The 16,729-nt window shown below is 40.4% G+C and overlaps 3 protein-coding genes across 3 annotated transcripts in view; 2 read left to right on the plus strand and 1 right to left on the minus strand.

Moving 5' to 3' along the window:
* LOC107093735 (ras-associated and pleckstrin homology domains-containing protein 1-like) overlaps positions 1–8,122 on the plus strand; it is a 57,126-nt gene extending 49,004 nt beyond the window's left edge. The window contains exons 14-19 of the mRNA XM_015388963.1: positions 875–985; positions 3,258–3,356; positions 3,484–3,604; positions 3,715–3,851; positions 3,946–4,161; positions 4,210–8,122. Of these exons, the coding sequence (XP_015244449.1) occupies positions 875–985; positions 3,258–3,356; positions 3,484–3,604; positions 3,715–3,851; positions 3,946–4,161; positions 4,210–6,411 (2,886 nt within the window). The 3' untranslated portion in view covers positions 6,412–8,122. The remainder of the gene's footprint in view (positions 1–874; positions 986–3,257; positions 3,357–3,483; positions 3,605–3,714; positions 3,852–3,945; positions 4,162–4,209) is intronic.
* A 2,053-nt stretch (positions 8,123–10,175) lies between these two features.
* On the minus strand, positions 10,176–14,228 carry alg11 (ALG11, alpha-1,2-mannosyltransferase). Its single transcript, XM_015388943.1, has 5 exons — positions 14,163–14,228; positions 13,338–13,559; positions 11,406–11,777; positions 10,791–11,335; positions 10,176–10,720 (listed from the first exon to the last, which is right to left on the minus strand). Exons 1-5 carry the CDS (start codon positions 14,207–14,209, stop codon positions 10,437–10,439), a joined length of 1,470 nt encoding a protein of 489 aa, XP_015244429.1. The 5' UTR covers positions 14,210–14,228; the 3' UTR covers positions 10,176–10,436.
* Positions 14,229–15,437: 1,209 nt separating this feature from the next.
* cpb2 (carboxypeptidase B2) overlaps positions 15,438–16,729 on the plus strand; it is a 5,101-nt gene continuing 3,809 nt past the window's right edge. Inside the window, exon 1 of the mRNA XM_015388942.1 lies at positions 15,438–15,514. Coding sequence (XP_015244428.1) covers positions 15,438–15,514 — 77 coding nt within the window. The remainder of the gene's footprint in view (positions 15,515–16,729) is intronic.

Genomic DNA, 16,729 nt, shown 5'->3' on the forward strand with positions numbered 1-16,729 from the left:
GAAAATACGGTACTTTTATTCCGTTTGATTCAAATGGAAGCAACAATTACAGAGTAGGAACCCATTTTAGACACAAATATTTGCATAATTTTTTTATCTTATAATAATTGTGATCATTTACTTTAAGATACTTGTAGTAATAATGATATATTCCATTAGTGGTTTTTGTTAAAAAGTACTTACAACAAAAATAAAACATCTTTTTTAAAGAGATGATTAGTTATACGAGAGTTTCTCAGAATTTGGGTTTACAATTAAATGCATTATTTGAATTTTGATTGCACATTAAAGAGGAGTCAAAATTCTCTTATTAGGGTGATAAGTACTCCCTCTCTTTAAAAAAGTTTAAAAAAAAATCCCCAAAAATCTGCTGCTATGCATCTCTAAGAATTGGGATTTTATTTATTTTCTTTTTTTTTTAAATAAAAAATCTAAATTTTCTGAGTCAGGTTTCAAAGGATTAATCAGAAATTAGGGCTGGGATCTTGAGAACCAAATCAACAGTCTGCTTTGTGGTATTTCCTGTTGTGTTCCTCATCACTTTGAAGAGCAGTTGCAGCCAGAGCCAGATCTGAGGTGCACATGTGCTGCCATGTTTGGTAAAAGCACATGTGCTTTTGCTAATTATTTCCATTTTCCAACCTTCTCTGCAGTTTCTAGAAGATCCAATATCTGCACATGTTGTTTAGCATCATAATCTTTTTAAAATTTAATGTAGCATCTGAAAACTTAGAGGTTGGCACTAAATCCAAAGCTATTTTAATCTTTGAAATACAGAAAGAGACACTTAAATGATCATCTTCCAGATGTGTCATTAAAAGCTGCTTTTTTTTTTGTTGTTTTGAATATAAAATGTCGTCTCTTGTCTCCGCAGGCGTCCAGAGATCTCGTATGCTTCCTTCAGTTGGACCATGTTAATGTGTATTACGGTCAGGACTACCGCAGCAAATACAAGGCTCCCACTGATTACTGCCTGGCTCTGAAGGTAGAGAATTACAGAAAAAAAAGCTTTATTAGGAAAATAACATTTAGTAAAAACTCTATTTTTGTTGATGCTAATGATAGCTGCTATCAACATACTGCACTTGTAAATATTTCTTAAGATTAGTGTATTTGGCCTTTATTTGAGCAAGTATGTGAAATTATCTACCAATAAGATGAGTTTTTGCTCTTAAAATAAGATTATATGTTTTTGTTTTGTAATTTTTAAGTGCAAAAATTTTATTCCATTGGCAGATCATTTTTCCAAACCTACTGGAATGAAATGGAGATACAATTATTTCAAGAAAATTTTACTTTTACTTCACATTTTGCAGTACATTTTCTCTTATAGTCCACAGGTAGCTTTAATTAGTATATTTAAAATAAATTGTTGCCGGTACTTAAATACAGACCAATATAACCTATTTAAAACAGCTAAAATATACTTTTGTATTTCAGACATTAAGCCTTTAGCATCTCAATTTTAATTGTCTTTTTAAAAAATCTAGAGGAAGAAATCTAATGCAAATATTCCAGAATGAGTAATATTTGATGATTAATCCAGAATAAAAAAATGCACAGCCACTCTTTATCCATTTTTAAAATATTTAACAATAGATGCCCTGTCAACTTTTATCCACACCTTTTAGTAGATGGAAAAACCTTTATTGGGGTTATAAAAACAAAACCATGAATTGTAATATATATATTTTTTTGCTATAACCAGGCTGATGCAGCAGCTACAGAAGTCTTTGTTGAAAGAAAGACATGGAAAAGATAAAGAGTTATTTTATTATTAAACAAAACTAAACTAATGGTTAAAACCACCCGCTAAGAAATCCACCTAATTATTTGTTAATGACTTCATGCAGTTTGGAAAATATAAGAATCTCTAAAGCTCTAAAACCTTAACTGAAAAAAAGTAAACTAAAATGTTAAAATATTCAAAAGTAACAGAGAAAACATTTATATGACATAAGTTAACCTTTACATCCTAATTGGATGGATAGAAATAAAGAAATATTTAAAGTTCTGTATCTTTTCTTCTTAATCCCAAAAAATTTGCAAAAATATAATTAATATTTATTCTGGATGTAATTTTGTAGTAATTAAAGAAAGTTTTCCTTCAATGCTCATGAACTGGAATGCAAGCGTAGATAATGGAGCTAATTGTCCACAAAGACTGAATAGGCTCTATGCACAGCTCCACTACTTCCTGAATTTAATGCAGCTCCTTTGTTTCCTGTCTTTCATGATTGGATGCACTGATTAATCCAGGTGTGTATGACCTAAGTAACTGGCCAGACACACCTGGATTAATCAGTTCATCCAGTAATGAAAGACAGGAAACAAAAGAGCTGCCTTAAATTCAGGAAGTAGTGGAGCTGTGCATAGAGCCCATTGTGCGTAAGCCCAGCTGGCTGAGAGGAATTAAAAGTGCACCAAACACATATTGAACAAATGTGTGGGGTTTAAATGGTGCACACATGGTAACTGCGCTAAAGGTGATTGCATAAAATATAAGGCAGCAGCTCTACAGCTTAAATTTACACCTGCATTTAAACCTCTAAAGACCTCTTAAACATTTTGGTTTTACAACATTTGATGCTAATATCCGCAACCTTAACAATTCCTTTAAACATGTAATTGAAGTCTTTTTTCCCAACTTCATTAAAAGTTTTTAGGACTTTAAATTAAATAATCTACTTGTTACCCTTTGGATTAAAACACGACTGCAATAGAGGCTTGTTTTTATTTATTCTCTCTTTGAAATGGGAAAGAGAATAGATCTTTATAAGCCTTTATCTTTATAAGGTAAGGGTTATAAAACTGCTTCTTGCCTAAATGTTTCCATTTACACCCAACTGTTATAAAGTCTATAATTAATAAACAATAAACCAATGCATGTTAAAAAGATCTCCAAAGTTTACTTCTGGTGAATCAAAAATAGCAGTTTTTAGTCGTTAACTTTAGCTGCTATTTTCTATCTGTACAAACCATGTCAAGAATTCATTCAGAAAGTAATAAAAACAGGGAATCCAAAATGCTACTTGAAGTTTTTGAAACTAAGATTACGCTATTTTGCCTTGAACACATGAAAAAGACAAATATTGATAAAATCAATATTTATAGATCAGTGTTTCTGACATACACATTAAAAAAGTCTTAACTAAATAGACACGGTAGCTGTATGTAGATCATGCAGATATTTAGTACATGGGCATGTTTTGTCAGCTCCGTTTTGAGGCTGATGTTTCTTTTATTTGCTTTTAAAGCATCCACAAATCCAGAAGAAATCCCAGTATATAAAGTACCTGTGCTGTGATGATGTCAGGACGCTGCACCAGTGGGTGAACGGCATTCGCATCGCCAAGGTGGGTCCAAACTAGGCTTAATTCTCAATTAAAAGAAATTAAAAATATATATATATATATATATAACATGGATTCGTGGAAAGGTAATCTGTTTGCATAACTGACTGAAGTATGTGTCCTTCTGTAGTATGGCAAGCAGTTATATGTGAACTACCAGGAAGCAATGAAGAGGACAGAGGCGGCGTATGATTGGTCGTCTCTATCTACCTCTAGCATTCGATCGGGCTCCAGTTCAGCCAGCATACCTGGTGAGTTTAATTTTCCATTTACAGCCTCGGCTAAGTGTTAATGAAGAGCTGCATTCTCTAAACCTGTGCGCTGTGTAAACCGAGATTTGTTGGTGTTGTTGTCCTGTCAGAGTCGCAGTCCAATCATTCGGGTCATTCAGACAGTGGAGTGGACACAGCCTCCTCTCATGGCCGGTCCCAGAGCGTGGTGAGCTCCATTTTCTCTGAAGCCTGGAAGAGGGGAACCCAGATGGAGGAGAACTCAAAAGTATGCCTACTTTTTATGCTTTTTGTTTAGAGTAACTGAGATGGATGTTTAATTAGTTTGTGATTTGAAATATTGCGTATATTTTGCTCTGCAGATGAGACATGAGGCATCGCGTGGATCCACGCATTCCTCCCACAGCCACCGGCATCACAGCCAGCATTCAGTGGACCACCCAATCCTCACCCCTCATCCGCAGCCGGATCCGCCTCAGCCTAAGCAGTCATCGGTGCAACAACCGCAGCATCAGCCTCCGTCTCCCCCACAGATGCTGCCCCCTCCTCCCTCAGAAATTCTGCAGCCGCTGCCTCAGGTGCCGCCACAGCCGCCGCCTCAGCTGCCCCCTCAGCCTCCGCCGCAGCCGCCAAAGTCTCCAGAGCCACAGCCCAGCAGCAGCTACGACCACATGCCCCCACAGCAGCAGCCGCAAGAACCAACCGCTGCCCCTCCACCACCACCACCCCCGCCGCCTCCTCCTCCTCCACCCCTCCCTCCAGTCCAAATGGTGTCTCACCACTCGCTGGCCCCCACAATGTACAAGTTCAGCACCATCACCAGGCTGCAGAACCAGAAGGGTTCCCACAAGTTACCCGCTCACCTCCACGCCACAGCGCAGCAAGTTCTGCCCCCACCTCCGACGCCGCCAGCCGCACCGGTTGTAAAGCCTAACGTGAATCACATAGCTGCTAGGACCAATGTCCCTCCTCCGCCTCCCCCTCCTCCTCCCCCTCCACCCTCCATGCCGACCCCAGGGTCCGCCATGGCTGTTCTGAGGTTTGGCCCTCCAAGCCCGGCCACCCCTCCTTCCTTCATCCCTCCACCTCCTGCTCCACACAGCAACGGTGTAGCATTCCCTCCTCCTCCGCCTCCTCCGCCCGCGCCCCCTGCCTCCATGAAACAGACTGTTTACTCCAACGGGCTCAAGCAGGCCTTAAAGGAGCGCTTCCCCAGTCCGCCAAGAGAACTCCTATCTCAGAATGGAGATCTCGAGGACTCCCCGCCGCCTGCTCCAGCTCCGCCCCCACCTCCTCCGCCGCCTCCGCCACCACCACCTCCTCCTCCCCCTCCTCCCCAGCAGTTCCCAATACCAGCTCAGTTCCCTCCTCCTCCTGGACCCCCACCTGCGCCACCCAAAACCTTCACCCCTGGCTTCATGCCTCACTATGCACCCAAGCCGATGTCTCCGGTCTCACCCTTCCCTCCTGCGCCTACTCCACCACCGCCACCCCCTCCTCCACCACCTCCTCCTGCGCCGGCTCAATTAAAGAAGCAGCTCAGCCTCCAGCAGGGCCACACACCCAGCCATCCTCCACCTACCCTGCCTAAGCAGCACAGCCTTTCTAAGGCAACTGGCATTTCCACAGGAGCCGCACCGACCGTGTCTTTGGTAAAGCAGCTCGCTAGTCAGTTTCCAGGGGCGCCGTCTCAAGTCGCTAATCACGCCGAATGCCCTAAAGCTCCCCTCTCCCCTCCTGCTGTAAAAACGAAACCAAAATGGCAGCTTGGCGGTACCCAGCAGCCTCAGTCTCCAGAGTTCCCGCCTCCTCCAGCAGACAGCAACAATGGCTTCCCTGCACCGCCTCCACCCCCACCGCCTCCCCCAGCACCCATAACTGGCCCAACGCCACCTCCGCCTCCACTTCCTTCAGGAAACATGGGTTCTCCATTAAGGAGATCCCCCTCCGGATCCTCGAATTTTGGTGGGAAGAAACCTCCTCCGACCCCTCAGAGGAACTCAAGCATCAAGTCCAACTCATCTGCCTCCTACGAGGAATCCAGGAGGAACTTGCTAAGCAAGTTTGCTCCCCAGAGCAATGCCGCCACCTCATCCCAATGTCCCATCTCCTCCTCCAATGGATCTCCTTCAAAGGACTCTTCCAATGGGCCACCTGCGCCTCCTAAACCAGGAAAGCTCAACCTGTCTAACTTGCCGCTGGGGCTGCAGGCTAAAGTTAGCCAGGCCAAACAGGCCGGCGGCGACTTTCCATCTCCTCCACCCGAGTGCGCCAGCTTTCCACCACCTCCCCCGGTCTCTGAGCTCTTCCCTCCTCCCCCACCTCCAGGAAATGACACTCATAGCGGAGGCGTCCCAAGGGTAGCCGTGGTAAACCCTCAACCCCAAGCCCCGCCTCCACCACCGCCCGTCTCCCTTGTTAGCAACTCCATTTGGGCGAAGAACTCCCTGAAAAAGACTCCACCGCCCACTTTAGGGCGACGAAGCAACGCCACCCCAGAGCCCCCTCCAAAATCACCCCCTCCACCCACGTCCCCAAAAGGTAGCTCAGGTCAGCCTAACTTCCTGGAGGATCTGAGCTTGACGTTAAAGCGAAAGTCGGTGGGTCGCCAAGGTCCGGGCCTCCCCGGCAAGCAAGACCTAGCGGGGACTATGGACGACATGGCACTGCCTCCACCGCCTCCAGAGCTACTCCTGGACCAGGGGAAGCAGAGCAACGGTGGAAACGGCGGCTATATGTCCGGAAACATCTCAGGCTATGCAACGCTGCGAAGGGGACCGCCACCTGCACCGCCCAAACGAGGGGATGGGACCAAACTTACCGGATAAGGTGGAAGTCTGAGATCAGGACGTGACGCAGCTGACTGAACAGACATTATTAGCTAAACGGATACGACATCCTGAGCTGATGAAATTCACCTGATCATTACGTGACCTTGTATATAAAAAACAAACAAATCCGACCACCAATTCCAAACAGTGCTTTTTTAACACAAAGCATTGTAAAATAGAAGGATTTACAGTAACAAGACTGTTAAGACTGGACCAGGTGGGTGTGAAGGATCCAGGTCTGAGCCAAATCATTTTTTCTTTTTTTTCTTTTTTTTAAGCCATGAAGATATGCCACGTACTGGATAGAAAGAAAAACCTGAACCACATTAGGACGTTTCTGCTTTGGTTACTGCATGAACCACATGTGACAACAAGCTGTAAAAAAAAAAAAACGTGTGCGCACACGTGTGAAAGAGAAACATGCATCGTCTGCATGCATGTTCACACATGGTGAAGCATTAAGGAAGGCTTTTATTGAATGTGATGGTTTGGTTTTCTATTGTATGAAATTATTTAAAGACTGATTGTTTTAAAGTTGTTTTTTTTTAAGCTTTTTTTTAGAAGTTTTCCTTTAATCAGGAACATGTTTGGTCCCAATGGCATTCCAATTTAACAAGTTTTTATGGATAAAATCTCAATAAATTAGAATATCGCTGTCAAGGTGCCAAACTGAAGACCCAAAATTCAGTTCCCTAGGATTTTGTTTTTTGTTTTTTACAGAAATAGTTTAATTCTCGGCCACCAGGGGGCGCCAGACCTATAACTTCAAGTTTGAAAGGAACTTGCAGCAGAAAAATAAGTCACCTACTGTGTTTTGAAATCTGAAAGCAGAGCGATTTGGACCAGCAGACTGAGAAGTTGTGGAGCTTCACCCTTCTACATTAAATAAAACAGCAAAGAACCCCAAAAAATATGTCTGATTTGGTATGTAAGCATTAAGGGGAGCTCAGGCATGACTTGTTCAGTGACGGATCTGACCGTTTCAAATTCCAGTTTATTTTTTTGACAAATATTGTATAGTTGCCTGAAAAATAACGTCATATTTCTCAAATTAGTAAATAATTAGGTCAAAAGTTGGCCAACAAAAACTATTACTGACAGAACAGTTGTCCAGCAGGTAGGTTGATGCAGGGTTAGATACTAATGCTGGTCCCAAAGTGCTTATCTAAGCATTTTTTAAGGAAAGTTAAGTGGAAGGACAGTTTTTTATTATTATTTTACCTTGTTTATTCAAGTCCAACATCAGAATAACCAAGAGAAACTTTGTTTTCTTCAATTTATTTCATTTTAATCAGAACTCCGCTGCTTGGACCGACTCCCAGAGTTACTCAGCATAAACCCAACAAAGAATGTTGAGGGTGTCCTTTAGACGAGAGCCAACAAAGATTGTGAGCATATATTAAACTCTTTAGTTGGCTGACATTTCTGTAGTTAAAATCCCTTTGACGGCTCTTATTAAATCTTTCAATTTTGAGGGGTTTCAATTATTTACGTAACGCATTACAGATATTCTAATGTATTGAGATGCACCGGTAGTGTTAACTGAAAAATAATGTGGTGAAATATCTTTTTTATAACTCTGCCAATGTGGATTTGAAGGAAGCCTCATTCTGATCGCAGAAGTCCAGAGAAATGAAACGTTTTTCAAAGACTTTTGCAGAGATTGCTGGACTTTGCAAAAGCGAGAAAATTCTACTTTTTTAATTTAATTCCAGCAAGGTTTAAAAAGCGTGTTTATCTGAGCGGGTTAATTGTGTGTTGACTTGATTCTTGGACCTCATCCTTTCAGCTTTCATCCTCCGTCACTGGTTCCCTTGAGATCAACATCCTGACAGCAGGAATTTTATCTTAGTACACAATGAAGGAGAAATATCAGGCTGTTAATGTACAGAGCATTACATTTTGTATTTAATAACCCATCTTCAGATTTGCATTAGACCGAATGTGCTTTGAATCCCGTCTTTTATTTCTTCATGGTGTCATTGCTGCTTTAGCCGACAGCGCACAATGACAGCAGTGCCTCAAAGGTGGAGCATGAAGGGTTTTTTTCTGCCTTTTTTCCCCAGCAGGTGCTTGTGCTGTCCATTTAGTCAATGTTCCTCCATGTGTCTCTTTGTGCCATGATGACAACTCTGTAATATTTCACATAATCTAGCTGGTTTCCACATCCCTGCAGGTTAATTCCACAAAAAAGGAATTCTTAATCATGCTTATCATTTGTCCGAGTTGGCTAAAGGCGACATATCTTAAATCACCCTGACGGGATGTTTGCTAGAGTGCAGTTTGTAAGCTATTAATGTGTTGAAGTGTGAAGTAAAGAAAAAGCCGGTTGAAGTAAATGTTTCCTCTTGCATATAAACTGAAAAATCCCAATATACATGTTCAAACCAGACCTCAACCCTGTTTCAGAGTCTTATTTGTTCAGATAATGAAAATACTGTTAATCAATGATAAACATGAGTGTTCTGAGCAGGTCTACTGCTCCCTCTAGTGGTCTCATGGTGCTCTACACCCTGTAGAAGGGATTGTTTAAAAAATCCAGCTTTCTAGCCCTGAAATGTCTGAATTATGATGCAGTATGGAAACTTTGTACTGTATAAAGCAGGGCTGTTGCAGTCACTTTTACATCAGGCCACTTCAGCATCTTCAGGTCATAAATAAATCTATTAAATTTCCTTACAAAGAGAGCACTGCTCTGGTATTATTCCTATTTATGTAGCAGTTTTAGCCACTTTGTACAACTTAAAGATGTATGCCTCTATTTTAGAGATAACCAATACTGGTTTTATTTATTTATTTATTTATTTTTTTATATCCTGATGCTACTGCTGATAATTTTTGGGTCGATCATTAAAGCCCATATTTATTTTTATTTCTCCATGTCCATAAGAATGATACAAGGATGAACAAATGTTCTAAAAGTGCCAATTTAAATAAAAAAGGAGAGAAAAACCAATGAAACAAAACAATGGATAGCAAATTTGGGATCTTGGGGTACTAATGAATCGATGAACTGATCATGCAGGGGAAAAAAATGCTAATATCAGTCAAAGATCATTGATCTATCTCTACATTATGACGATATAACTTTGTTGGCCATGGAGGGTTTGATAATTCACCATGAGAGGCCACAGGCCTTGGATTTAGTGCATGTGATGTAAAGAATTGATTAGTATGGGGGATTTTTTTTCTCAAAAATAATCAAAAAGCCCAAAATACTAGAGCTGTAACATTCCTGTAACATTAACACTAGTATCAAGTTAATGTTTTTTTTAGATTACACCTGAAGAAAACATCCAAGATTGGTATATTTAACACAATTCCAGTGAAATAAGGGCTCCATGATGAATCTTTTTTCTACTTAATGTTAAAATTATCAATATAGAGCCAATCTGCATCATCTTCTATAGTTTCCAAATAGAGTTCAGGACTATTTAGGGACAGTTTTAGTTCATATTCCAATGGTTCTTTGGTAGCAGAACTCCAGGATGAGGAGGATCTTGTATTTTCTATTAAAGGGTTTGTTGGAGCCGAACATTCAGGGCTAAAACTAATCCATGATGGAAGAAATGAGCTATAATGTTGTGATTATAGTAATTGCTCTTTTCTTACCTTTTAAATAATAAAAACACTATTTTATGTTACATAAACTACATAACTGGCCTTGCTTCTTGTTTTGTAGGAAATAATGAAATCTTAAACAAACTAGGCACTTAAAAAGCAAAGATTTTTTATTACATATTACATTTAAAGACATTTCCCTTCTAGATAAATTAAAATCCTGATACAATTTATGGATAGAATAATGATTTTTTTTTTGTAAACAATTACTTTAATTCTCTTTTTCATGTTTTAAAGGCTAATTTGTTTCAACTATTTTACAAAATATACAATATACACAAAGGGGAAGAAAAAAAAACAATATTTACAATGAAAAGCAGCTAATTTTTACCCAAAAAAAGAAAAAAAGGAACATGTTTGTTGTTAAAGTTGAGGTGCTTCAGCTGTGATGTTGGAACAGATCATCGCTCCAGTGTTCCCATCAGAGGCTCCATGGCTGCCAGGAAGCAGGCTTCAAACTCCTCATCTGAGAAGCGTGCCACTGACTGGCGTGCGCTGCGTCTGATGTCCAGGCGGCTCTCAGGAGTTAGAGCCAGGATCTGCTCTATGGCTTCGGCGTAACTTTCCTCACTGTCTGCTAGGAATCCGGTTTGATGGCCTTCAAAAGGTCTGACGATGTCGAGCTTTGGACCCCCAGATCTGTGAGCCAGGATGACCTTTCCTGCTGCCATGCACTCCACCACCCCTACAAAGGAAACAGGAAATGCATGATAACCGCACTGAAATTAATATAATCATGTTTTTGTTTTTTTTACCAATTCCAAAGTGTTCATTCCACATGGTGTGTAGACCAATGGTGGCTTTGCTCATCTCCCTCTTCAGCTCTTCGAATGAAACGTTCAGTTTGAACTCCACTTTATCCGCTACGCCCAGCTCCTGGCAGAGTCCCCTAAGCATCAGAACTCTGTCTTCATCTTCCTGGTTTCTGCATCCGCCTATCAGAATGAGCTTCAACTCCTTTCGTTTATCTAACGCCTTCTTAAAAGCCCTGATCTGCAGCCGGTGATCCTTCTCCGGCCTGAACTGCCCGACAGAAACGATGGAGTGGCACTTCCTGTCCCCGTCATCCTCCAGCGGGATGTCCAGGAAGGCACTTATGTCGCAGGGCGGGTACACCACGCTGGTGCGGTTGGGGGAACGCCACAGAGACAAGATGTGGTCGAGGGTCCAGCAGGAGTTGACCATGATGACGTCGCTGCAGGAGCCGGCCATCCCGTAGAGCACAGCAAAGAGGCAGTAGTAGACCAACTTGAAGGCGCTCAGAAACAGACTGTTTGAGATGAAGTCTGGGTTGTTGAACCTGAGGTAAATACTTTTGGTTACTTCAGTGGTTGGAAAGCAACGCATTGATAAAAGTAGATTGGTATTACCTTGGGTTCCGCTCCCTCACCACAGAGAGCATGTCGGTGCTAATGGTGGGATAGTGAACATAGCTCCCGACGCTGCAGCCTCCCAGGTAGCGAAACAGCGGGAGAGTGAATGCGTAGCCCATGGAGTCTATATAGAGGTCCGGGACCAGCTCTGTCAGCGCCTCCCATCCCAAGAAGACGGACCCTATGCTCTGTCCCAGAAGGGTGAAGTGCGGAAACAGGCCAGGCTCCACAAGCACCCGGTGCTGCAGGAACACAAAGCGAACCTGTCGTGGGAGCACGATGTTGAAGCGCTGACGGGCTCCTTCCAGGATCTGCTGGCCAGTTACGCCTAGGTCCCCGGTGTAAACCACAAAGTTGACGTCTGCATACCTGCAAAAAATACATATTAGAAAGCAGGAAAATTATCAAAAATGGTGATCGTTAGCATTCTGTAGCACGTCCTCTGCTGCAGTTGCTAATCTGTTAGGGGGGAATCTACCAGCTTAACCCCCGTCAGATTGGATGAAGAGAACTCGTACACAACTTTTAGGTTTTGCCAAAGATTCTAATTCAGATTTACTTCTGGACTTTGACTGATCCATTCTACAGCATTGGCCTCCTTTAATTGTAGCTCATGATGTGTTTAGTGGTGGGCTGCTATTGGGTGAACCTTTAAGTCCAAATAAAAATGTTTGGACGTGAGTTTTTCCAGTATTGCACTGTTTTTAGCTTAATTCACATGTCCAACAAGTTTGACCACATTTTACGTCTATGATTAAGGAAAATAATGTGATTTAAATCCAATATCAAAAAGGTTGGAAAATTTCCTTCGTTCATCTCCAGAATATTGCAAAAATTGGAAATCTCTTGTCTGGGGGTGATGCTGATAGCCCAGGGTTGGAGTATTGTAATTATTTACTATCAGAAAATCCACAAAAACTGCAGTTAAAAGCCTTCAGGTGATCCAAAATGCTGCAGCCAGAGTTCTGATGAAAATAAAAGATCATATATATCCTATCCCAGCTTCTCTGCATTGTTTTCCTGTAAAACCCAGAATAGAGTTTGAAATATTCTTCAAGTATAAAACCATAATTAACAAAGCTCTATCTTATATCAGAGATATGAGTGTTACTTTTGTTTCTAACAGACCACTTCACTCTCAATCTGCAGGTTTACCAGTAGAATTTCTAAAAACAGAATGGGAGGCAGATCTTTTAGTTATCAGGCTCCTCTTCTATAGAACCAACTACTAGTTTTAGTCTGTATGGAAGACACCCTGTCTATTTTCCTTTTTGATAAAGCTTACAGTTGGAGCAACTCAGATTACCCTGAGCTATTTCTATAGTTCTGCTGCTATAGGCTTAGACTGCTGGAGGACATAGGGACAACTTTTCCTCACTCTGCTCCATTCTACTTCTTTCCTCTACTTTTGTCTGCGGTCCCCATCTGCCCATCCACGAGGAGCAAATTCTGCATCAAGTACTTGGGGGAGTGTTAGCCTAGTGGTTAGAGCAGTGAGCTTGTGGTCTGAGGTTTCAAATATCCGGTTTGATGGGTTCCAGAGACCCTTAACCCCACACTACTCCCTGGGCACCACACAATGGCAGCCCACTGCTCCCTTAGGGAATTGATTAAATGCAGAGAATTAATCAAAGATCAATTATAATTATTTATTTTTACTTGATGTAATCAGCTGGGTTTCTTGTTTTAATATATAACCAATCTGTCTGTATGTTTTGATTAAAATGTCTCTTTAAAGTGCCTTAAGAAGGCATGTTGTTAAATGGTGCTACATAAATAAACTGAATCTAACCCCTGCACCTTCTTACTGCCATCATGTCCCCTGCAAGTCTTCAGTGATGGGCAATAAAAGTTTTCCATGAAGGCAGCATGTTTAAGTTTTATTTTTGATGCACTCCACATATAAATGTCATCAGAAATGTGGTCTACCTGTTCTGCAGAGCCCTGATTGCACACCAGAGCACCCTTTCTCCTCCCCCTCCAGCATTGCAGTAAGGGTGGAAAAAGGCTACCGTGGGTCGACCCTCCCTCGCCCGGCGAGCGTTCCTGCTGCTCTGCAGCCAGAGACGAACAGCCAGCACCAGCAGGACCAGGACGGCGAGCAGAAGCACACACAGAAGCACCAGTGGGAGAAGCAACTTCCACAGCAACCTGAAATGAAGAGATGCTCAATGTGAATATGGCTCAGTTTAAGCAGCAGGCAACGCAGAGGGGTTTACAGGAAGAGGAAAATGTCAGCAGGACTTAAAAGCATGGCATATGAAAAATAGGTTAAAATATCTGAAATATCCATTTTTAAATCTGTGCATTTAACGTGAGTGTGAGAAATGCTAATTTTTATTTTTAATTGAATAATTAGGTTTATTCATCAACACAATCTATCATGTTTTTTTATGCGCTCAAGCCAAACTAGACCAAGCTCTGCACTGGTGGCAACACCATTCAGTCAGACGGGCCACCTAGAAGCCTTTTTAACTGCAATTGAATCCCTCGATTCTTTTTATTCAAACGGCTTAATTCAAACAGCACCGAAAGAAACTTTAGAAAATGAGCACAGATTTAATGACTGAAATATATTAATCACACTACTCTAAAACTGTTGCATTTTTTCACAGTACATGCCAAATAAATAAGCTAATGTTGCGTTATTTTTTGTTATTGTCGAAAATCAGCTGTAATAAAGAAAAAACAAAAATAAAGTGAATAGTTTAAGCCCAAACTATCCTCTAATCTCTGCTATTTTTTGCGTCTTACCTCGTTAATTCACACAAATACAAAACAAGCTGATCGTGAGCAGACATCTTTACGTCACTTCTTCGCCTTCACGTCTTCTCTCTCCTCACTGTGAGTTCTAGCTATATGGCGCCCCCAACAGGTCAGGCAGCAATACAGCGTCGAGGTAAACTGATTAAAATCCATTTCCGCAACCAACTGATGAGGAGTTTAACAAGGAAACAGGAAATAAGACTTTTTTTTGTTTGTTTTATTGCAAAAAAAAAAGAACATACATGAACAATATAGAATATTGATAATTACAAACATATGCAACAACAAAGGGATTTACAGAACAACATTTGAACTAAATTTTAAGGATTCTATATAGATATTATTAGAAGATACCATTAATGTAAAAATGTCCATAGCTGTATATCTGTTAGTTATTCTCCAGGTGCACAATATTTATATTGTTAAAACACTTTACAGTACACTATTTTATAGTTTATCTTTTAACTCTTCACTATTATGTTATTGTTATAAAATTTTCTAAGGTCCACATTTGTGTGACTAATTTTTTCCATGATCATTTTGCTGCTGTAAACACCCGACTTTCCACATTATTGGACAATAAAGAGATTTTCTATTCTATCTTTTTTTTTTTTTTTTTACAATTAAGGAGTATTCTGCAATTTTGGGGCACTCCTCCAAAGGTTTTGCACTTGCCGTTTGTGTTACTGTTGATTTGGGTTTTTCTGACTGGGATGGGATTCATTTTGTAGCTTCAGCATAAATTATTCCGAACTCTATTTTCATTTTTGTTTTTTTTATCCTTTCAGATCTTTTGCTCACTTCACATCCATGATATGCATCAGTATGTTCCCTCACCACAGTCACAGCATTTAATTTTTACTTCTTTCCCACATTTTCCATAATCATGCTTTCCAGCACACCTTAAACATGATTGTTTTCCTTTACATACAGCTCCCATATGACTAGATTTTTTGGCATTTAAAACATCTCAGCGGTGGAGGACTGTACATTTTCACATTGTAGCTCATATATCCAACAGTGTTGAAGTTTTAGGATTAAACTGGTTAAAGAAATATTTTACAAATATTTTGATTATCCAATATTAAATGGCTTGTTAAAGAGATAAGTAACCAAATACTCAGGCCTCTGTTGATATCAACATGTTTTCTGAAAGGAAGAGTTTTCTTAAATAAACACAGCTTCAAATCAATACCTTTGTACCTACCCCCACAGTTTGCATGTTTTCAGGGTTTGGACATTTTCATTCCGGATCGTGACATCATGGCGACTTTTTGGATGTTATTTTTTATTTTTTATTTTGAACTGCTTCTGAAAACAGGGCACTGCACAGAAACAAGGTAAAGGGCCTTATTTTAATTCCATTTGAAATGTGCTGCATTTTCCTCTTAAAGGGCTAAAGGGAAAAACTTTGTCAGACAACAGAAATAGCACACTTATGTAAACACGTGAAGCCACGCTGTGTCATATACAATACTATAAAAAAGCATTTTCCAATTACAAATTTCTTCTGTATTTGTTTTCAAATGAGAATTTCTTTATGATTAAGAAATGAAAAGCTATCCCAACCAAAAGAAATCTAGCCCCACTCTTCTTTACTTATTGAATTTTCAGCCAACCTGTAGTTTTTTCTACTATGATCGGCCTCTTTAAAGGTTTTATCACAGATTCACATTTGGTCTTATATCCACACTTTGATAAGTCATTCTAAAACCTTCTTTATCTGTTTTTTAAGCTGGTCCTAAACCGTCTTGCTGGAGCGCTTTAGATCATTGGCCTGCTGCACAACACTGCTAAAGTACACTTGAGCTTAAGGTCAAAGCTGATAACCTCACATTGAACTTTATGAACGTTTTTGCTATTGCAGACCATCATACTACTACCATCATGCCTGCCTTTACAACATTAATTTCCTCAAATGTCAATGGTTTTAACAGGAAGGTCTATTGGGTGCTGTGTTCTTTTTTTGTATTATTAACTCACAGCTTTAGATTCTCCTCCGGGGTTCTTCTTTGACCCCCTGGTCCTGGATGAGTTATTTATGCCCTCGTTGATTGGTTTTGTTACATCAGCTGTTCCTTGAAGGTTCATCATAATTTCCTGTTTTCTTGATTAGTGGATAATGAATAGATAGATGGACGGATGGATGGATGGATGGATGGACGGACAGTGTTAGAGTTTAAATATAAATTAAATCTACTTTTAATTAGATTTAAGACCTGCAGGTCTTTTACTCTCCCTCCTAAAATCTCACCTTATCAAACTAAAACTGTGCTGATTCTGTTCAAATTTGAAAAAGAGTGAAAGACAAATAAAACTAATCGTTTTCAAAATGTTTGGCTGGTTGAAATAAATGTATGCAATTTCATACTGATAAATTCTATCGCTTGAATTTTAAACAATCCCAAATAATGTAAAAAAAGAAAACATATGTTTTTGTACCTCTTATAGGTAAGAACGGATGGACTAGATGATAGATAGATAGATAGATAGATAGATAGATAGATAGATAGATAGATAGATAGATAGATAGATAGATAGATAGATAGATAGAT

The sequence above is a fragment of the Cyprinodon variegatus genome, unplaced genomic scaffold (genome assembly GCF_000732505.1).
Source record: "Cyprinodon variegatus isolate N-32 unplaced genomic scaffold, C_variegatus-1.0 Scaffold443, whole genome shotgun sequence".
Lineage (NCBI taxonomy): Eukaryota > Metazoa > Chordata > Actinopteri > Cyprinodontiformes > Cyprinodontidae > Cyprinodon > Cyprinodon variegatus.